This window comes from Helianthus annuus, chromosome 13 (assembly GCF_002127325.2).
Source record: "Helianthus annuus cultivar XRQ/B chromosome 13, HanXRQr2.0-SUNRISE, whole genome shotgun sequence".
Lineage (NCBI taxonomy): Eukaryota > Viridiplantae > Streptophyta > Magnoliopsida > Asterales > Asteraceae > Helianthus > Helianthus annuus.
The window spans coordinates 63,447,415-63,470,463 of NC_035445.2; the positions used below are offsets into that span (position 1 = coordinate 63,447,415).

Sequence of the window (23,049 nt, forward strand, 5' to 3'; positions counted from 1 at the left end):
CCAAAGTAATTGAAAATGAGTATTGATATACCGAGTCTCTGATACAGATTGATGGACTGTGTAATTTATGTTTAACTATAATATAAATTTGTTTATTGACTGTTTTGGTGGAGCAAAATTGACCTAACTCATTGCATGTGCTTTTGACGGAATTATTTGTGAGAACTGCCTTGTTTTGGAATCCCTTGCTTATACACTTGAAAATCAAGCTCATCAATTAACTCTTACAATCACCTCTAAATGCATAATTTATGTTTCAGTGTACCTCCATGTGGTGTAGACTCAAGAAACTTAAGGTCATAATTACATTATGGTTTGGTGCAACTCATGCTTCACAACCAATGGAAACACCAAGGTTTTGTAGTGCTTAGGAAATGTGCATTAGATCTCTTTATATGCATATTTAACATCTTTTTCGTGCTCCGAGGTGAACCTTTTCTTTTTGCTGATTAACTATACTTTTGTTTATAATAAGGAGACCATCTTTATATCATTAGTTAGGTACACTACAAAACTAATTATTTTATACATCATATTCTAACCATGGTTCGTTCATGTTATAGGCAATTATTTTATAAATCATATTCTGATTTTTGGTGTTTGAACATATTGATAGTTAATTAATTTTGCAGATTATTATATTTTATATTGAATATAATTATGAAGAAACACGGGTTCACCGCCGGGATGACTTGACCGCGCTCTACATGAGGGTGAAGAATCACACCTTGTTCTTCCTCTTGAACCTAGATCTGCAATGGAGAAGAAAAGAAAGTGGAGCTGTAGAGATTGCCGGTAGGAGATGACTCTCCTGTTTCCAGCTACAAAAAGTGTGGCGGCTCCATATGCCATGCCCTATTCAAGAGGTGAAGACCTCTTTATATAGGGGGATATGGGCCTCCCCTAACCTCAATGGGCCAGGCCCAGTTAGGGGTTATCTCTACAAGCCCCGACCCAAAGTAGTGTAAACTACAACGCGTTGGGCCTCGCGGTTGGGTTAGTAGCAACAATAATAAATAATTGATATAAAAGCAATAGGTAACGGGAAGTCCGACCGCTCGGGTCGGGTTTAGTACCGTACCCCATCAAGTCCCCCAGTCTAGTGCTGCTCCGCGTGCGAGCGTGGTAGGAGTACTAGACTTGTTAGGAGTGCTTGAAAGTAAAGATTGAGTTTTAGGCTTACCTGTCGCCCGGGTGCGGGAAAGTTGTTGGCCATGCTTGTTGCGTCTGTCTTTTGCTGTGAGTAAAGATAATGGAGCGGTGAATATTACATGATACTAGTTGGGCAAACCTGACGCACGCTGATTGGTTGCAGGCGGTTGCTATTGTCGGTCTTTGTCATCAGCCAGTTAGTGGGGCTCGTGGGGCAGGTGTCTTTGAGTACTTTTTGTCCCCTGCATGTCGGATGATCGTGGAGCACGATTGAGCAGGGCCTGGAGGATGCGGATTGGCTCTTTTGGTATGCCATTTGTACCCTTTGTACTTTTAAGATGCCTTTACGCCACATCCTTGCGTGAGCGTTGCTGCGCATGGTATTGGCCTGCGCAAGCGCTTGGAGGCTTGACTTCAGGATGCTAAGTTGTTGATTTGGTCTCTTTAGACCCCGCGCGACGCTGTCTAGTATTACTCTACCCGCGCGAGGTTGAGATCAGAATGTAGTTGATTAAGGAGTATGGTCTAGCGCGTGATCTGGAGGAAGAATTGCGCGGCCTTTTGGGACCATACCCCTTCAAGTCCCCCCAGTCCAGTGCTGCTTCCATGCGTGAAGTAAATGGTTGGAGCTCTGGACTCAGAAAAAATAAAATGTGTTGGTCTTTAAAGCATTTGTTCGGTCATGGTAGCCGGCACGCGTGTAAGTGTTTGTCGATTACTACGGCGCGGCTACCAGGCTTGTTAATTGATACCTGTCGCTTTTGAGAGCTGGCACGCATGATCATTGGTTGTTGAATCATGCGGCGCAACCCTTGCTAGCTTCAACTTGCAGTTTCGCTGCAATTTTAGGCGAGAAATTTCTCGAATTTTAAATTCTGATAGGTTGGTGCAACTGTCGTTGATGGTGACCCTTGAGTTGGCTGCTGACACGGCGATCATTATGTTGTGACTGACGGTTTGCCTTCAGGTGAGTGTGGCCCAGCTTTAGCGGTGCGCACACAGTCGTGTGGCTATTGTAAAAAAAATTCACCCTATGGGGTGACTTCTGTTGGTTAGCGCAAGGTGCGCGCGTGTCTTAAGCCGTGAAGCGTATATATTTATAGAGTTTGAATCTTTTGTAAACTGCTATCTACAATAGTTGCACGTGTTAACCCACTTTGAACAGGTTATCGCGAATGAGAATTGGCATAAAGTTGCGTTATAAATAATGAAGTGGAGACCCGGGCCTGCGTTAATACTCTGGGGTGACATAACAACCATGTGGCATGAAGCAAGGAGACATGGCTTGTCTTGAAGATTGTAAAGAGTAAACGAAACTTTATTTCAGCCAATGCGTTTTCGCGTATACCCAAAGTGGTGCGTGCATTTGTAGCACAGTTTACGTTTTGTAAGCGTTTTCATATATGGCTAAGCATGCGCGCGTGGACAACACACACGCTCGTATGTAAAGAAGCAAGGTCACGTGGAGATTCACGTGCTTACACGTGTAGCAGCAAGGCTCGCATGGAGGCTGAGATGATCGTAAGTAGAACGGACTCGTATGGAGATCGACGTGTTGGTGTGTAAAAAAGCTTGCGTACATGACGACTTACATGCTCGTAAGTAATGGAGTATGCGCGCTTGGCGATTAACGGGCTCGTATGTAAAGGAGCATGCGCCCGAGGCGACTCACGTGCTCGTATGTAAAGGAGCATGCGCCAGCCGGCGACTTACGTGCTCGTATGTAAAGGAGCATGCGCCAGCCGGCGACTTACGTGCTCGTATGTAAAGGAGCATGCGCCAGCCGGCGACTTACGTGCTCCTATGTGAAGGAGCATGCGCCAGCCGGCGACTTACGTGCTCGTATGTAAAGGAGCATGCGCCAGCCGGCGACTTACGTGCTCGTATGTAAAGGAGCATGCGCCAGCCGGCGACTTACGTGCTCGTATGTAAAGGAGCATGCGCCAGCCGGCGACTTACGTGCTCGTATGTAAAGGAGCATGCGCCAGCCGGCGACTTACGTGCTCGTATGTAAAGGAGCATGCGCCAGCCGGCGACTTACGTGCTCGTATGTAAGGGAGCATGCGCGGATGGCGACTTACGTGCTCGTATGTAAAAGAGCATGCGCCAGCCGACGACTTATGTGCTCATGTGTGAAGGAGCATGCGCGCGTGGCGACTTACGTGCTCGTATGTAAAAGAGCATGCGCCAGCCGGCGGTTTACGTGCTCGTATGTAAGTAAATGAGCATTCGCGCGTGGCGACTTACGTGCTCATATGTGATGCGTTACCCAACCTGCAAAACTCATTATCAAATGCTGGTGTATCATGAGATGCCCAGTCGTATATTAGTATTTCTCGAACTTAAAATAAGTTGACAAGATATATTGTAATAAAGAGTGACATATGGAACACACTGTACCGAAACTGTCTTTCGGAGGTGCTTGTTCTGTACATCCACACTCTGTAATATGTGAAGCAATTTTGACCCTTCCGATGGTGTTGCACCATGCGAATATCAATTTATTGCTGCTAAATAGATGTTAGTAGTATTGACAGAGCAAGTAGATGGTCAGGTCGTTGTAAGGGACCGACATGTATACATGAGTTTTTACCAAACCGAATCCCCAAACAAGGTGTATAACCTTTACCAATGTCTTTGATGTGGTCTTTTTTTTTTTTTTTTTTTTTTTTTGAGAAAAGAAAATCATCAACTCCAAATTACATGTATTTCTTGAAGGCACATGCAACCTATCAACTGTTCATGTCAGAAAGTCAATAGCCCTTTTTAAATAATAATAATTTTGAAGTTAACCACGAAAACATGACTCCGGCAAGTGTCGTGGTTGCTTTTTATCCTTTCAAAAACTGATTTCTATGAAGACCCATGTGGGAATCCGTTTAAAACTGGAGGCAAGCAAGTCAATTGTAAAGTATGTATAGCGCGCGAGCTATAAACCAAGAGTTTATTGTGCAAGCCGGTGGAGCTTATTAATTGCGCGCGAGGCAGAGGCGGGACTCATTCACCGCGTGCAAGGTTTAGAGCATGTTCCCCGCGCGCTCGGTAGCGAGGTGGTCTTTCTACAAGGCGGGGGAACTGGTATCGGCGGACCTTATGTGCTCGTATGTAAATATGTTGATTATGAATAATCCACCAATGTATGATGTATACGTATAATTACATCTTGGTGGTTAATGTGTATACATGGCATGATTTTTAAACGTTCATACTGATTGCAAATGGCTTTCAACATAATTATTAAATTGCTTTTTTTTTTTTTTTTTTTTTTTGACATGTGTTCCCCGAGAATGTGGGGAATGACACCATTACAAGCAATTCACTAAAATCCAAAAGTTTATTTTAGTTGGCATGCAAACTTGACTGTTTTACTTCACTTTACATGCAACAGAAAAAGTATAAAACTTTTAAAAAACCCCACCTCGATACTGTTAAGTGACCTCAATGACCCGGAATTCTATAAAATATTAGCCGACTAAGTTGTTGGTAACACATATAGGGGTTGTTTAAAATATAGTGTTTAACTTCTGCGCGCGAAACGTGCCTATAGGTGTGCGCGGGATTCCGGCATGCCGATGTCTCCGGCGAGCGGGATACAGCGGTGTGCCTTTCATGCGCAGGTGACGAAAATTTTAAGTTGTAAAACTTTTTGAGGTGCGTGGGGTGTAAAGCATGTACGTCGCGCGAGTTAGTGAAGCTTGTTCACTGTGCACGGTGTGTAAAGCATGTACGTCACGCGAGTTCATGAAGCTTGTTCACTATGCGCGGGGTGTAAAGCATGTACGGTGCGCGAGTTAGTGAAGCTTGTGCACTATGCGGGAGGTGTAAAGCATGTACGTCGCGCGAGTTAGTGAAGCTTGTGCACTATGCGGGAGGTGTAAAGCATGTACGTCGCGCGAGTTAGTGAAGCTTGTGCACTATGCGCGGGGCGGCAGGGTGCACTTGCGTGGCCGCAGAACGTATCCAGCAAACGAGTGTCTACTCGCGGAGCCGCGCGCATGTCCGGCAGGCGGGTGTGTACGTGTACTCGCGCCAGTGGAGTGAGGTCTTTGCGAGATGTCGGGTCGGATGTTTCGTAAAACATGGTCGTTGAAGCATCTCAGTCATTATGAAAAATTCCAACCATCACTTTTTATAATGAAAAAGGAATCACAAGTGAGCGCCTCATTTTAAAGGAAAGTTGGCTTGGCTTGTTTCTGACAATTGTATTACATGACCGCAGCTGTAAAGGTTTTGGGAAAGGTGACAACGTGCTTACAGCTGTAAATGCTTTGAAATAGGTGATGGCATCTCTTTTTTTTATTTATAATAATACAACAAAAGCCTATATCATGCGCATTAGTAAGTCTGTATAAACGTTCAAAATGAAGCATTAAATAATACAACAAAAGCCTGTGATGCGGGCCCTACATGTAATGTGCCAGCCATTTTTTCAGGCTAGGTGACAAAATTGGTCTGACATATGCAGTCATGGTTTCAGGCTTAATGACAAAGTTGGTCTATCTTTGAGATAAGGTCACAGACCTTTGTTTGTAATAAAATAATTATATTAATACTAATTCTCAATCTCTGTTGTAAAGCTTCAAGATTTTTTGGATTATATATAATGTTTTACTGATAAAACTATCAGATTCGTAGAGATAACGATTGGTTTCACGTACCAGATTTGGAGAGTGTTGGATCTTCGTGTAGTGCTCAAAACAAGGTGAACCAGTTATGAAGGTTGTGACCCAGGACTAGTATGCCAACCCTGTGTGAACTCAGATCTTGAAAATGCTTTCCCATAAAACAGGTCTAAAGCTTTAAACCTTGAAGAACCCACATAAGGCTTATAAGAACGCCATCCATGTGGAGTTTTTGCTCGAGAACCGCGTGTAAATTCAAGCAAAAAACAGATCTGAGGTCCGAGGAGGAGAGATAAGTCGTGATTCTTGATATAGATTTTGAACCGGTGGGCGCCAATGAAGAAACACGGGTTCACCGCCGGGATGACTTGACCGCGCTCTACATGAGGGTGAAGAATCACACCTTGTTCTTCCTCTTGAACCTAGATCTGCAATGGAGAAGAAAAGAAAGTGGAGCTGTAGAGATTGCCGGTAGGAGATGACTCTCCTGTTTCCAGCTACAAAAAGTGTGGCGGCTCCATATGCCATGCCCTATTCAAGAGGTGAAGACCTCTTTATATAGGGGGATATGGGCCTCCCCTAACCTCAATGGGCCAGGCCCAGTTAGGGGTTATCTCTACAAGCCCCGACCCAAAGTAGTGTAAACTACAACGCGTTGGGCCTCGCGGTTGGGTTAGTAGCAACAATAATAAATAATTGATATAAAAGCAATAGGTAACGGGAAGTCCGACCGCTCGGGTCGGGTTTAGTACCGTACCCCATCAAATTAGTTTGTAATACTTTTAAAGAATGAAAGTAAAATAATTTATTGTTTAGGGTGAATTTAAATTAAATCGAATTTATTCGAATTCGTTTCGAATTTGAGTTTCAAATATTAATTGAATCGAATACGAATTCAGGAATAAATATTCAAAAAATTCGATTTGAAAATTCGTTATTCAATTCGATGAACACCCCTAGAAAGACACAATGACCTGAACCTTTAATACAATGCAAAGAGAACCCAGTAAAAATGATTTTTTTTTATTTTATTTTTATATAGCAATATCATACTCATATTAAAGATAAAAAAAAACGTTTGTTATTATGGTAATTTTTTTTTAAAATGTCGTATGAAAAAATTATAGACGCTTAAAATTGATGAGCCGAATTGATAACTTACATTACATGTGGAGAGAGAAAGTCAATAAATGTAGAATTCCTTTTATACCCTTCCACTATTTTCTTTTCCTTAAAACTAATCTCAACCTTTTTAAATAATGACCAAAATCCTTTTTACCACTCTTTCCTTGAAACTAATCAATGACTAAAGTCCTTTTTACCACTCTTTCCTTAAAACTAATCCGAATCTCTTCAAACAATGACTAAAATTCTTTTTATCATTCTTATTTATTTTGCTATCTAAAAAAGGTTAGCGAAGCAGCCTGTTGCCCCCGTTTACCTTCTGTTTTGATGTAATTTCCCTTGTGTTAAACCGCTAAAAGAAAATACACAACAAAGATTTTGAAAAAAATTAAACCGCTAAAACTAGTTGGTCCGGCCGATCCACCCACCCAACCGGTTGAATTTGTTCTTCATCGAAAGCGCATTTAACATTTGAGCCCAGAATTTTCGCCGGCTATGAAGGACGACCCTACGACATAATGTACAACTTCACATGCATAAAGTACAAATTAACATAGAACAGAAGAAAACAACATTTCTACCACTTTTTGCTGCAAATCAAAATAATAGGTAAAGAAAAGTGTGCATAACAGAAAACTTGCTTCTCTTTATCATCAAAATTAAAACCCTCTTAAACAAAATCAAACTCAACATCAACCATAAAAAAAACCGCCAGAAAAAAGGTTCCGAAATAACAGAAAAATGTCATGCTTATAAATTAGAGTTATCAACTAGTGTTCTAATGCGCTTCGGAGAGAGACGTTATGGCCGTTGGTCGACCCTTTGGATATAAGATCGTGGTTTAAGAATAAAACAATTACGCTTATATCATCATGGAAATGTCGCCGAACATGTTTATCAATCTTACGCAGATCCGAATACCGCATTTCTCGCTTTTTAGCTGCTTCCTGTAAAGCAGCCTTCACCAGTCTCTTGGCAATTCCCTGCAGCATAAAAAAAATATAATAATAATAATAATCGTGTAACTATTTTGACCCGTTTCTTTTTAGCATTAAAAATACACTTTGGGTGACTTTCAACTGTACGACTGCCGACCGGCAACCATATAATATATATTCAATATCTGTCTACAACCGGAAGCTGCGTCTCTCATCTGTTTTACATTTCGACACGTTTATCAAGTAAACCTTGCACAATATCTTCACACATTTGGTTATTTTTACGTATCAGCATTCTAAAGACCCTAATTTTGACCCAATAGTACACGTACATGTGTTCATAAATAGTCGAAACCGACCAAATTGCCCAAACCGAAGAAAGTCTGCTGGTTTGGACTTTGAAATACATACGGTCCGACTTTAACGGTTTGCCGGTTTACAATTCGGTCTACGATTTGGAACTTAGAATCAGCCGTTTAACATTTGTTATATATTTAGTTTTTATTTTAGGAATATAAAGGTGTGTGTATATATAACATATTCATGAACAATCCTCATCACTTTTTTATAATATATTAATATAATGAGTAAATTGCCATTTTAGTCCCTGAGGTTTGACCAAAGTTGCCACTTTAGTCCAAATAGTTTTTTTTTGCCATTTTCATCCAACCCACTAACTCCATTCAAAAAAGTTAGTTGACTTAGGTAAATTCTGGTCAAACCGCATTTTTCTTTCTTTTTTTATAGGTGCAATGATATGGGGATAGTGTTGTGCCAGTTTACAGTGAAGATGATGGCGGTGGTTGTTGGTTTTACGATGATGGCGGCGGTTGGTTTTACGATGATGGGGTGGTGTTGGTTGATGACGTGGGTGGCGGAAAAGTGGCCGGTGGTGGTGGAAATGGTGGGTGGTGATGGTGGTGGGGTGGGTGGGTGGTGACGGTGCAGGCAGATGGTGGCGATGATAGAGGGTTGTGATGGGGTGGGTGGTGGGAGGTGGGAGGTGGTGGTCGATGAAAATGGCAAAAAATGACAAAAGTCGGGGACTAAAATGACAGAAAACAAAACTATTTGGACTAAAATGGCAAGAAAAAAACTATTTGGACTAAAGTGCCAATTTTGGTCAAACTTCAGGGACTAAAATGGCAATTTACTCTAATATAATATTATGCTATTAAAAAAATAAGCTCTTTTTTTGTCTAAAAAATATATATATAATAAGTGGCATAAAATAACAAGAAACTTACCGCACGTGGATTACGATGAACAATATCAACAGCCTCTTCATTACTCAAGTGTTCCCATAAACCATCAGAAGCAAATATAAGAAAAGAGTCACCCGGTTGAATTGGATGAGAGATGACAGATGGTACAGCAGACAAAATCGGCATCACCATCGGTTCCGGGAGCCGGAACTTTGCCGCAATCGGTTCCTTGTTGTACCGCGCATGTTTCATATAAGCATCCCCAATTGATTTCGAAACCTGCAAATTGCAACAAAATTTCGGGTTTCGCATTTAAAAGGCCAAAAATCGCGTAAAAGCTTGCACATCAAACAACATTCATGTGGTACAAATGGGGCACTAAAGGTGTGGGTAGCGAATCAAAACAAGTTCTGGTTAAAACGAGTCTTTGTTTAGTACGGGTTGGGCTGACACACAAACAAACTTTTTAGTGAATATGAGTAAAATGCCATTTTCGTCCCTGAGGTTTGGGCGGTTTTGCGACTTTCGTCCAAAAGTTTTTTTTTCCCGCATCTGGATCCAAAACGTTTGAGTTCGTGCCATTTTCATCTGGCTCGTTAACTCCATCCATTTTTCTCCGTTAAGTCAGGGGTATTTCCGTCTTTCTTGCTAACTTAAAGGGCAATACGGTCTTTTTCACTTTATGTACAAGCATTTAAAATACCCTGACCGAATCCGTTTGAACGAATTGCCCTTTAAGTTAACAAGAAAGACGGAAATACCCCTAACTTAACGGAGAAAAATGGATGGAGTTAACGAGCTGGATGAAAATGGCAAGATTTTAAACCTTTTGGATCCAAATGCAAAAAAAACAAACCTTTGGACGAAAGTCACAAAACTGGCCAAACCTCAGGGATGAAAATGGCATTTTACTCGAAAATTTATATAAATAACGAATGTGTGAATTATGATTTTTTAAAAACAATTTATACTATATCATTCAAACTAAAAAAACAATATTATGATTTATTATAATACCTGAATAATGCCTTTGACTCTCCAAACTCCGTGTTTCATTACCACAATTTGCGGATCATGTGGATGCAAATCTCTAAGCTCGCGTCTAATATTATCAAGATTAGCATTATGTTCCTTCGACAACTGAATGGCGGTCACACTGCCACCGATTTTCCTACCGAGCACAACACGAGAATCTCCGAGATTTGCCACAAAAAGTGTTTGATGATAGACTACCCCGACCAAACAACACGATCCGACGGTTGCAATGCTGGGTCGAACATTCCACATTTTAGCTACAAGAGACGTGAACCCGTTTTCTGTTTCGAGAAACGCCCTTTTGATCGTTTCGGGAGTCACAATACCGTGATTTTCAGTTATATTTGCTGCATAAACACCAAACCTAAGCATAATCACACAAGAATCCTTTCTTTATTTTTCATTTCATTATATTCTTTGAGTGAATTTTAATCTCAAATTGTGTCGAGTAAAAAAATTAGCTAAAAACGGGAACGGGTCAAAGTCCCCGAATGTGACTTTTTATTTAATTCATACAGCCTCCTAATCATGTAATCAAAGATTTAGATTATTATTTTAATCATACGAATGCATTAGTTATCGATTAAAAAACAAAATACGACATAAGAGGGCTACCGGGTCAACCCAACCCTTACTAAAATCGGCCCGTTAACCAACCCGCCCGTCTAGTCATGTAATCCGATTCAGAGACTCAGGTAAAAAGCTGTCGTCATCATACTCAGTAAATCCCACCAATAGCAAAGCTAAGGTAGGGTCTGAGGAGGGTAAGATGTAGACAGCCTTATTATAAATATTAAATATCATGTTTCAAAAAAAAAATGTTAAATAGTAAATTCACTTAATTCATGCATATAAGATTATAATCTAACATGATACAGTCACATTCTAATATTCATACAGTGTTCTAATAAAATAAAATATCAGATTTAATTTAGAACAAATGAGTACAAAAATTGATTTGTTCAGCTACAAACCTTGAAAATGTCGGAACAAATGATCACATACATATCTTGCAACATCGGGTCCACCATGACCATCATAAACTCCAACAAACGTCCCAAACGGACCCGATTCAATCTGGCTCTGATCTTCAAGCACCTGGTTCGCTTGAACTACAGCCATCGAGTACTCCCCGTACACATGCTTTCCAACATCATGAAACCACAACAACCCATCTTTCCCAAAATCACCGTTGACACCGACAACAGTTTCTTTATGATCATGCCCGAACCAACAAACCGAACAACAATTTATCAGTTTTTTGAACATCCCACCATCTCTTGCACAAAACCCCCCAATCAAAACCGGAAAAACGCACCCCAATCTCCTCTCTTCAATCAAAATCTTGAATTTCTCTAAAGATCAAATCTTTTATCACAAATCTTGTAAATTTTCCCTTTTTCAACCCAAATTCAACTTGGGTTTTTTTTTTTCTAAATATTATTAAATTCCTCAAAAAGATCAAAACTTTAACACCAAATCTTGTAACCTATAGATATAAATCCAAATCTAGATACAAGATATGCATTCCCATTTCCTATATTCAGCCAAAATCCAAAAGATCAAATAGCAATAACCATGAATGAATAAATACATACATAAACAAATAAATAAAAAAAATAATATATACTTACAAATGGGTATGAAATAGATATAGATCAAGTGATGAATAGAAAATAGTAGTTTGAATCTTGAAGAACCCTAGGAGAGAGGAAGAAGCATGTGTATGTATATGTGTTGAATTGTTAGTTAGGAGAAGGTGGCGTAGGAGCATTTTGTTGGGTGTTATTTTCAATGCTTCTCTCTAATTTTGCTTATTTTTCCTGTTTACGCGTTCTTCACTCCCTGATTAATAGTTAGTTAATTAACTAAATAAAGTTGAAAGAATAGGTAAAATGTAAAGTTTGTAGTTTTGAGAAAAATAAGGTTAAAATTATTTATTTATTTTAAGTTGAAAGAGGAAGTAAATGTAAGGTTTTGAGTTTTGAGAAAATAAGGTTATAATTATTTATTTTGAAGTGTTTTTAACAAATATATATTTTTTTTCTTATTTTTAATAAAAATGAAAGCTTTGAGTTTTGAGAAAAATAAGGTTAAAATTATTTACTTTGAAGTGTTTTTTTAACAAAATATTTTTTTTCTTATTTTTTGTTTTTAACATATATTTTTTTCTTATTTTTGTGTTTTAACAATTTTTTTTATTTTTAATAAAATCTGCCGATTAAAAAAAACAAAATATATATTTTTTTTATAAATGTATGATATGATATTTTAATTATTAAAGAGAGATATGTGATATTTAGAACTTGATATGCATATCTATGATATATTTAGAACTTGATCTGCATATATCTATGATGTTTTAAAATATTCTAGAAAATATATAATAAACTCTCCCTTTTTCTAGAGGCTTCTTCACACATGAAAGTGTTTACAAAAAAAATTGAAGAACGAAAATCTTATGTGTACACACACGTTTCATAATAATATATGTGAAATATAACATACCAAAATTTTGTTTAAGACTTAATGTTTCACAATAAAAATCAAATTCACTCATATATTATCTTAAACTACTTATTTAAAAAAGTGCTGTAAGTAAAAGAGGAGATATTATATTAAAATGATCATTTATGTAAAGAAACGTTGACTTGTATTACATCTAGCATCTTACGGCAAGTATGGCATGTGCACATGCTTAAATTAATAGTATTAGACCGTGGGAGGGGAAGAGTTTGGACATTTTGCGTTATGTGATGGTGTAGTCATTATGTTGGCATTATGAGACATTATGTTAAAAGTGGTGATTATTAGTAGGGCTGTTCAAATTGCTCGGCGCTCGACGCTCATTTGATGTTCGCTCAGAAAATGCTCGAAATTTGCTCGTTCGATTCAGCTCGATTAAAAAAATGCTCGGTTCGGATCGGTTCAGTTTGTAAACGAACCGAGCACAAGCAAAGGTCCGCTCAGTTCGGTTCGGCTCGGTTGGCTCGATTTATCTTTTAATATATATATATATATATATATTTGTGTTTGTGTGTGTATCATTTTTATTGAAATGACTAGAAACCAACATCAACAATGTTTGGTCCAAGATCCAAATAGAGCTCATTTAAGTAACTAGAATTGAAATTCAATACCAATAGCCCATTATCCAATACTTAATGTCCATTTTGAGTAATTGAGTCTAAATTTCAAATACTAAAGCGTCGATCAATACTCAAGTCTCAACCCGCCATTTGATTCAGAAGTGCAAGACCCTAATAAAACCCCCTATTGGCCATCGTTATTCGATTTCTCCATCGCCACTCGCCAAGACGCCAAATCGTCAGGGTTTTGCTTCAATCGATTCATTCAATTTCAAACTTCTGATAGAACAACGGTATGTTTCAATCGGTCAACGATTTATCTTCCCGCTTAGTTAATCTCGATAGAACTATTCGAGTGTTTTTGTATTCCTTGTTATTTGTTAAATTTTTACTTGTGTTCTATTGGACGAAATATCAGGGACGAAAACTGCACTTTATTCTAATAACTAGCACTCCCATTATAACAACTTTCCTAAAAATATTTTGGACACCCGAAATGTCATAAAATATACCCCGTACGTGAAACCGAACCCGGAATGACCCTATACTTGTAAAAATCAACAAAAACCAAGTTTGGCAGTCTCTCGCGGGCCGCGACGAAGACCTCTTCGTCTATTGCGTGGCGCGACTGCCTAGTTCTTATCCGGACACGTGGCGTGCCACGTGGCACTTAATAATAATTGAGTATTTGTAAGTCTACAATTACTGCCGGTATGTTGGGGTTTTGTATACAAAATTTGTGAGACGTTACCATTCCACAAAGAGTTAGCCAATGAGTAATATGACCCACAAGTCGGGTTGACAGTACTGATTGGGTAATTGATTAGATCAAGCAAATGTAATTGCGTGTTGCCCTCAATTCTGTTAAAGTATTAAAACCGTTTTGATTAAACTGGGATGCACTCACCAGTATTTCTTGCTGACAAAATGTTTTTAAAATGCGTTTCAGGTAACATAATGTGAAAGCCCAATAGAAGCCAGCTGGAGAGCACTGAACGCTTGGAATAGTGGCTATAAAAGTTACCTAAATAAACAAGACATTTTGTTTTCAATAATTAGGGTTTATCCCTATCAATGTATTATCAAATGAACTTGGGTTTTATCCCCATGAATTATTCTTATAAAAGTTTGGTGTTTTACTCTGATAAAAATATTTCCTAACTACGATCCTGATGTATTCTGCTGCCAAATTAATAAACACCGATACCACCCGCTCTAAGGCTCTCGGGCGCCCGCTCCCGGGTAGGGGTCGGGGGTTGTGACAGAAGGTGGTATCAGAGCTACAACCACTGATTTAAGCCAAAGAAGTGTTCTGCTGACACTGAAATTCCAAATTCTGTGTTAGGAAATAAATTATGTGATTATGTGTTATTTGACTATCTGTTAGTTTACAGTATGAGTGATCAAGGAACATCGGACGCTTATCGTCATTTAGATAGTTCACAGAAAAATGAGGGAACATCATCTCAGACTGATCCCTCAGGATTTTCAGCCGATACCGAAGAGGCAATATTTATTTTTAAGGCACAATCGGGGGAACCTTTTACTACTAAGAAAAGAGGTTGGTTTAATAGAGGAGCTCATGAAAGGAGAAAAAGAATGAAAAAGTTACAGCAACAGATAGCAATAGCCAGATCCAATAGGGAGGCGGATGCACAGAACTAGGAAGTAACCAGTAGACCACCTTGGGAGGAAGAATTAGATAGACAGTTGGCCAATTTCCATATGTTAGCCACTACAGCTGTAGATACCAACCAAAACCAAGTAGTCGAACCGCCACTCTTACCTTTATTCCCAGACCAACAGATGCAAGAACCTGACCAAGAAGATCCATTTCCTGATGTAGACGCTTATGAGATTCCCCCACCAAACCCCATAGCCCAGTACACTGACCTTAACCCTTTAGACCCCTTTTGGAGTAGCGAATGGTGGACACAGAGTGTAATAAGAAACCCACACCCTTACGGTCAACCTATTCCTCGACGCCCTGATCCTATACCAGCACCCATGCCACCTATGAGCCAGGAAAATTTGGAGGAACTTCGCTCATTAGGTGATGAATTAGTAGAAGAAGGAGATAGAATACGAATAATAGGAGAGAAACTTATGTGGAAACAGGTCGTGCGTGACATTCATGACTGGATACATAACTAGATATACGTGTAATTTTGTACTATATATATATATATATATATATATATAAGTAGGGATGCATAGTATTTTTCATTTCCAGTTGTAATTTGTAACTAATGCATATATATATATATATATATATATATATATATATATATATATATATATATATATATATATATGAAAAAGAGTAAAAGTCGCAATGATCGACGTTTTTGACCAACTTGTTTGTGTGATTGTGTATAAATAATTATATTCAATTCTATTCTGTGATAATTAATACCTGATAAATGTTTACAATTCAGCTGGACAACGAAGTAAATCAAGAAAACCAGAATAATGAGAATAACGAAAACCAAATAGATAACGGTGCCATTCAACATATAGTGGCACAAGGAATTATAGATGGCATGCCTTGTATTATCAAGACAGTTAAAGAAGCAGATAAATCTGCAAATGGCAGTAAACGTCAACACACTGAACCCAGTCACAGTGTGAATAATGACAATGGACCTATTATCCAAGCTCTAATTCCTAAAAGAAGAAGAACCGCTCCATACGGTTGTTCTTTTAAAGAATTATTGGCCTGCAAACCTATAGAATTCTCAGGCAATGAAGGAGCCATTGCAACCTTACGTTGGATAGAAAAGACGGAGGCAGTCATAAAAATAAGTAAATGCGCAGACGAAGATAAGATTATGTTTGCTTCTAATCTTTTCAAAAATGAAGCCTTAGAACGGTGGAATACTATTCTCCAGTCTAGAGGAAGTGTCTGAGTTTATAATATGGAATGAATCAACTTTAAGGAAATGGTTGAAAGAAAATTTTGTCCTCCTAATGAGAAGGAATAAATAGCCAATAAGTTCCTAAATCTCAGAATGACTGGAATAGACTGCAAAGGTTACGCTACCATATTCTTCGAATATGCTAGGATAGTACCATCCTTAGCCTCACCCGAACCAGTATTAATCTCTCGTTATATTTGGGGATTAATTAGTGAGATTAGACATGTAGTCAAGGCAGCTAGACCGCAAACCATAGAAGAAGCAGTAGAATTAGCCAATACCTTGACTGACGAACTGGTACGCACACAAGAAGAAAACCAGGGGAAGAACCTAGCTCAAAAGCTTACGCAGGAATTCCGTTCTAGTAATTTCTACTGTGGGAAGGGAACAGGTTCTTCCGCATCCTACTGTAAGAACTGCAAAGAAAGCATTTTGGAAAATGCTCTACATATTGCAACTTTTGAAAAATCTCTGGACACAAGGATGAAGACTGTATGAAGAAACCCGGTAATGGGATATGCTTTAATTGTGGAGAAAAAGGACACATTAGACCAAACTGTCCGAAACTAGCTCTAGTCATGCCCAACAAGACTAAAACGGCAGAAGCACCCAAGAAGAATGCTAGAGCTTTTGTTCTGAAAGCTGAGGAAGCCAAGATGATTCCGGATGTGATCGCCGGTACGTTTTTAGTTAATGACATATTTGCCGAAGTATTGTTTGACTCTGGTGCAAACCAAAGTTTTATCAATACTTCTTTCTACCAATTTCTTGACCAACCCTTAGTCAAACTTCAACAAGACTGTCTGGTAGAAACGACCAATGGAGAATCTGTTAAGATAAGTGAAATCTTGCAGGGGACAAGAATAGAAATCCTAAACCATCATTTCTTTGCTAACCTTTACCCAATGAATCTGGATGGTTTCGATGTTGTATTAAGAATGGATTGGTTGGTAGCCAATCATGCCAGTATTTTATGTGATCAAAAGTTAGTACAAGTAAGTACACCAAGTGGTGAAAAGATCATAATTAAAGGAGATAAGCCAACTAGATCGACGAAGTTCATCTCTGTGATGAAAGCTGCAAGTTATGAAAGGAAGGGAAGAATAGTATATATGATTTTTGTAATCATTAATACTAAAGGAAAAGAATTAAAAGATATTCCTGTAATATCTAAATTCGCAGACGTTTTTCTAGAAGAGTTACCTGGATTACCGCCTGATAGAGAGGTTGAATTTAGAATTCATCTAATACCAGGGACGGCGCCAATTGCCAAAGCACCATATCGATTAGCACCAACGGAAATGCAGGAACTAAAGAAGCAATTGGACGAACTTCTTAACAAAGGTTTTATACAACCAAGTTCATCCCCATGGGGAGCACCGGTGTTGTTCGTTAAGAAGAAAGATGGATCGATGCGTATGTGCATTGACTATCGAGAATTGAACAAAGTCACGATTAAGAATCGATACCCACTACCGAGAATCGATGATCTGTTCGATCAACTCCAAGGAACTCGATTCTTTTCTAAGATCGATTTACGCTCTGGATATCATCAACTGAAAGTACAGGAAGAGGATATTCCTAAAACTGCTTTCAGAACGAGATACGGTCATTATGAATTTACTGTCATGCCATTTGGTTTAACCAATGCCCCAGCTGCATTTATGGACATGATGAACAGGATATGTAAACCATACTTGGATAAATTCATAATTGTCTTTATAGATGATATTCTTACTTACTCTAAGAGTAAAGAGGACCACGCAGCCCATCTGCATACACTCCTCACATTGTTGAGAAAAGAGAAGCTTTATGCTAAATTCTCAAAATGTGAATTTTGGTTACAAGAAGTACAATTCCTTGGACATCTGGTTAATCATGAAGGAATTCATGTGGATCCCACAAAGATCGAGGCGATTACTAAATGGAAAGTCCCTGAATCACCAACAGAAGTACGAAGTTTTCTTGGACTGGCAAGATATTATAGATAGTTTATCCGTGATTTCTCTAGAATAGCCATTCCATTAACTAAACTAACCTGCAAATCGGATAAGTTTAAATGGGGACCAAAACAGGAAGAAGTTTTTAAGATTCTTAAGCAGAGGTTAACCAACGCACCCATACTTGCATTACCAGAAGGAACTGAAGACTTTATAATCTATTGTGATGCATCTAAGTTAGGATATGGATGCGTGTTGATGCAACGTCAAAAGGTTATAGCCTATGCCTCTAGACAACTTAAGAAACATGAATAGAATTACATAACTGAAGAAACACTAGATAAATGGTCGGAACCGAGATATCTAGGGGGTTTGAATCTGCATAAAAGGTTGGTTTCCACTCGATTGATTCAGGTCCGACTGGTCTTCTTCTCCGATAACTCTGCAAAAAAGAGCACCGTTAGCCTCGCCAAGGGGAGAAAAGGGTTCTCTCCTTGACCCGACTCCGGTGTGAGAATAAGTATTGGTAATGAAGAAGAAGATGTATTTTGTAAGTGTGTGTAACTTGAATTCATACCTGGGTTGCTTCCCATATTTATAGCCGGGAGTCGTTTTAGGCGGGAAAACCCGTTAGTGAAAAGTTGACGGAAGATGCTAACCCCATAAGCGGTTACATTCCCTTCCGTCAAGCTTCTTGATCCGACGTGAGAGAACACGGATCATGGCTTAGATCGAAGGCTGGGGATTTGCCACGTGTAAAGTGATCAAGTGGAGATTATTTTCCAATTGCATGCTTCCGTTGTGAATTCAGGGATGCCTAAGATGGTGACACGTGTCCAGACGGTTGTAACCGTCTTGGTGGTGCACGATTGTATTTCTTCTAGAAGATTACTGCTGTAATCTGGTGTGGCACCTTATCGTGTGGAGACAGGTGAATAAATAAATCCCAAGTCTGGGTAAATAATATCCAGGTCTGGATATTTAGGCGAGAGTGTTTATTTTAGGATTTTCATCCTTTGTCTATGGGAGAAAGCGCAAAGGTTTATGATTTCCTTTGGGCGCGCAAGTGTTGACAGTTGACTGTTTTTTAAATCTCTTTTTGTGAGACCAGTGCGCGGCCGCGCAAGGTACAAGGCTGATCAGTAAGGTTTTGGTATGGTCCCAAATATTTATTATGAGGTTTTTGGGACCTTACCCCTTCAAGTCCCCCCAGTCTAGTGTTGTACTTATGCAAGTAAGTGGAGCACTGGACTTATAAGAGGGAAATGTTTTTAGGCGTGGAAAACAAAGAATCTTCGATGAGAAGATTTAATTTTATTAAAAGAGGAGTTTTTTAAGGAAAATTTTTGTTCTTTTGTAATCATGCCGTGACGTATAATGACGTCAGTTGGCAGTAAAAGTTGGTATTTGCGAGAGTTTGCCTTCTTATATTGGGATATGTAATGGCGCTTTGTCAGACTTCATTAATGGGGATATGACTCTAGTTCCTGCAGCGCCGTTTGGATGTGATATTTCCTGACAGTTAATCATGATGATTAAGTTTCCTTTTTCTCGAAGTTGGGTTCTTCTATATATATGTACATTTAAGACGCCTTGTCTTTTTGTTAGTTTTTGGCAAAGAAGATGAAACGCTCTTACCATACTCATCGTTTGTTGGATATTTTTAGGGTTTACGAGGCTGCTGAAGGTCTCATGCTTCTTTCTTGTTCACCACCTCTAATTGCTATTACGGCAAAGAATCCGGTCGAACCTGTTTCTCCGGTGACTGTTGGTTCTGGCTGTAAGGTTCTTCAGCACAAAGGTGTTACTGACGATGGTAGTACTGTGTTGGATGCTGATGGCTTGATAGCTCGCTTTCCAATGCTCCAGAAAGGAGGGTGTCGGCTGGTATATCAACGCCGGAAAACTCGTCGGTGCGGGCAGGTGCCTGTCGTCGATGATGATTCCGATGCTGGTTAGGTGTTTAACTTTAGGGCTAGTTCTCGTCCTTTAATGTTTTTTGTAAATCTGAACAATTTTTTTGAAGATCATTGCCATGATCTTGTTAAGTGTTTGTGCTACACTTTTGATGATGTGTATATTTTGGTGTAATACTATCCCTGTAGGGTTTGTTTTGTATGTTTGGATTACAATATGTTGCATGTTTTTTAATTGCTTTGATTAGTTAGAGCGAATGAGAGATGGTATTGTGCTCATGTGTGAACGTTTGTCCAGAATATGCACTTATGTTGCGCTTTTTCCAAACTGCTCATGAGGTGTACAATGTTTACCATATTGTTTTCGCGCAAACCAAAGGAATTTCATGCAATTTGTAACAAACAGTAACATGAAAATAGTGTTTGTATTAATAAAGCGCAAGGCTTACAATACAAGTGTAAATAGGAAATACATTGCCTGTGAATGATTTGCCCTATATGTAACACCTGCGCAGCTGCTGTGCGTTCCAGGTGCGGGGAACTAGAGTCCCGTTAATTCTTTTTAGGGTATATGCCCCTTTGCCTAGGACCTCATTGATGATGTATGGCCCTTCCCATCTTGGCGCTAATTTGCCCAGTTTTTCCGCATTTGATGCTTCATTGTCGCGCAAGACAAAATCACCGGGGACAAAGGTACATACGCGTACGCGCGCATTGTAATATTTTTCGAGTTTGGATTTGTACCTTGCTTCAGTGATGGTGGCGTTCTCGCGCCTTTCTTCAAGAAGATCTAAATCCATTCTTCGCTCTTGCTCATTGTTCTATTTTTCCATGGCTATCATGCGCGGTGATAGAAGACCGATTTCGGCTGGGATTACCGCTTCTGACCTGTAGACCAGGCTGAATGGAGTTTCTCCCGTGCTAGTCTTTGGCATTGTACGATGTGCCCATAGGATGCTGGGGAGTTCGTCAACCCATCCTCTGCGCGCTGTCCCAAGGCGCGCTTTTATGCCGTCAACGATCTGCTTGTTTACACTTTCTACCTGACCGTTCGCTTGTGGATGCGCGACGGAGGCAAAGTTATGCTCGATCTTCATTTCTTTAAACCATTTTTGAAGATCTTCTGAGGCGAAGTTTGTGCCATTGTCAGAGATAATGCGCAATGGTAACCCAAATCTGCAAATAATATGTTCCCATATAAATTTGCGGATTACCATCGCTCTGGTTGAGGCCAAAGCTTTGGCTTCCACCCATTTGGTGAAGTAATCGACTGCAACGATGATGAATTTTACTGCGCCTGGCGCGTCAGGAAATGGGCCAACAAGATCGATGCCCTATTGTTGAAATGGCCAAGCGGATGTGACCGGTACTAGCGGATTTTTTGGTTGGAGCGTCTTTGGCGCGTGACGTTGGCATGCTGAATTAAACATTCTTTCATTTGTTTGAATGCTGCTTCTGCTTCAGGTGTCCACTGAAAGTAGGTTTTCTTCACGCAATTTCGCAGCGTGCTGATGAATGGGTAAGACTTTGCCGCATGATTAGCCAAGAATCTGTTCAAGGCTGCTAAGCACCCGGCGAGTCTTTGCATCTCTTTTATTGTTGCAGGTGATGGCATTAGCTGAATGGCCTGAACTTTTTCTGGATTTACTTTAAAACCGTCTCTTGTGACTATAAAGCCCAAAAATTTTCCCTCCTCCATGCCGAAAGAGCATTTTGTTGGATTCAGTTTCAGGCTTACGTTGCGCAAAGAGTCGAACGTGCGCTGAATATTGTTAAGCATTCTGTCTTCCTCGTGGCTCATGATGACGAGGTCATTGATGCGTGTGTAGTGTAATATATTTTAGATATATATTTTAAACCTTTTTTACACTTTTTAGCCAAGTTTTAAATTTATAAAACACGATATTTACTAACACTAAACACACATATGGGCAAGTGCACCCATCGTGGACGTAGTATAGTGTTGGTAAGATACCGAGGTCGTCCAAGGACACAAGAGCTTTTAGTACCGGTTTATCCTCAACATCTAATCAAATCAAAATGTTAGAAAAAGATTTTTTTTAAACTAAGAAAATAAAACTAACTATATGCTGAAAAATAAAATAAAAATTAAAACAGATAGACAAGATGAATCACTTGGATCCGACTCGTGTGTTAGTATAACCTTTGATTATTTTCGCACTTTTGCACTTGTTTAAGAGATTATCTTAGTTATTGTAGTAGGCCCCTCTTTTGAAGGCGACGTTACCCTCAACCCAGTAGTTTGAGTCAGCAAGGATACAATCCTAAAGGGTTGGATTATTGAAAGATTATTAATTAAGTTATTAATGCAAATTATGGTAAGCCCCTCTTTTGGAGGTGACGTTACCCTCGACTAAGTAGTCTGAGTCAGCAGGGATACAGTCCTAAATAGCCGGGTTATAGTATTAATAGTAGTTAACTTATGAGAGGATCAAAGAGTTTGGACCCCCGCCATCCAATACCTTTGGGTATTGAAGGAGGTCCTACTAAATTTGACCCAGGTCCCTTGCAGGACCTCTAAACGCTGAACAAGGGCAATACTCTTACCAAACCGTTCCCTTAACCCCCGACCAGGTAGCCAACATACCTCCATATAGACCGTGGAGATATGAATGGTGAAAATCTTTTATTTTATATAGACAGTAAAATAATGCCAAGACACCACGGACAAACGATAAGGAAGAATTACCTTCAACATAAGCAAATAGTTATTAAAGTCATTAATACAAAACCAATTAAGAAGTGCAAAAGATTAAAAATAAAAAGTATTATACTAAACACCTGTCTTCACCAAGTGATGTAAGAGACTTAGGCAAACATGGCCTTGATTGTCAAGAACTCTTACGATCAATCTTGGATCCCGAGACGACTCACACACTCTATGATGGACAATGGATGATGGTGGTGGATGATGGTGTTGTGATGGTGGTGGGTGGTGGATGAAGTGTGAGAGAGGTGGTGTGCCAAGGGATGAGTTGCAATGAATCCAAGCACTCCTATTTATAGGTTGAACAGAGGCCTGGGCACGGCCCCGTGTCCATTGGGCACGGCCCCGTGCCTGTCTGACACTATCTCTCTTCATTAATTG

General features: G+C 39.4%; 1 protein-coding gene across 2 annotated transcripts; it reads right to left on the bottom strand.

Moving 5' to 3' along the window:
• Positions 1-7,519: 7,519 nt before the first annotated feature.
• LOC110897793 (probable protein phosphatase 2C 42) lies at positions 7,520-11,886 on the bottom strand. 2 transcript variants are annotated; one of them, XM_022144522.2, is made up of 5 exons: positions 11,712-11,886; positions 11,052-11,432; positions 10,060-10,424; positions 9,085-9,321; positions 7,520-7,882 (listed from the first exon to the last, which is right to left on the bottom strand). In XM_022144522.2, exons 2-5 carry the CDS (start codon positions 11,344-11,346, stop codon positions 7,670-7,672), a joined length of 1,110 nt encoding a protein of 369 aa, XP_022000214.1. In that variant the 5' UTR covers positions 11,347-11,432; positions 11,712-11,886; the 3' UTR covers positions 7,520-7,669. The 2 variants fall into 2 exon arrangements, with proteins under 2 accessions (XP_022000214.1, XP_022000213.1); XM_022144521.2 differs by having other exon boundaries at positions 11,052-11,614.
• Positions 11,887-23,049: the final 11,163 nt, after the last annotated feature.

Bases quoted from the DNA above. Each gene is read 5' to 3' on its own strand.
- LOC110897793 (XM_022144522.2), bottom strand. From the start codon at position 11,346: ATGTTCAAAAAACTGATAAATTGTTGTTCGGTTTGTTGGTTCGGGCAT. The intron at 10,425-11,051 runs GTTTGTAGCTGA...GTGTTTATGCAG, and splicing joins TTTGTTCCGACATTTTCAAG to CAAATATAACTGAAAATCAC. The intron at 7,883-9,084 runs GTAAGTTTCTTG...TTTATGCTGCAG, and splicing joins TTCATCGTAATCCACGTGCG to GGAATTGCCAAGAGACTGGT.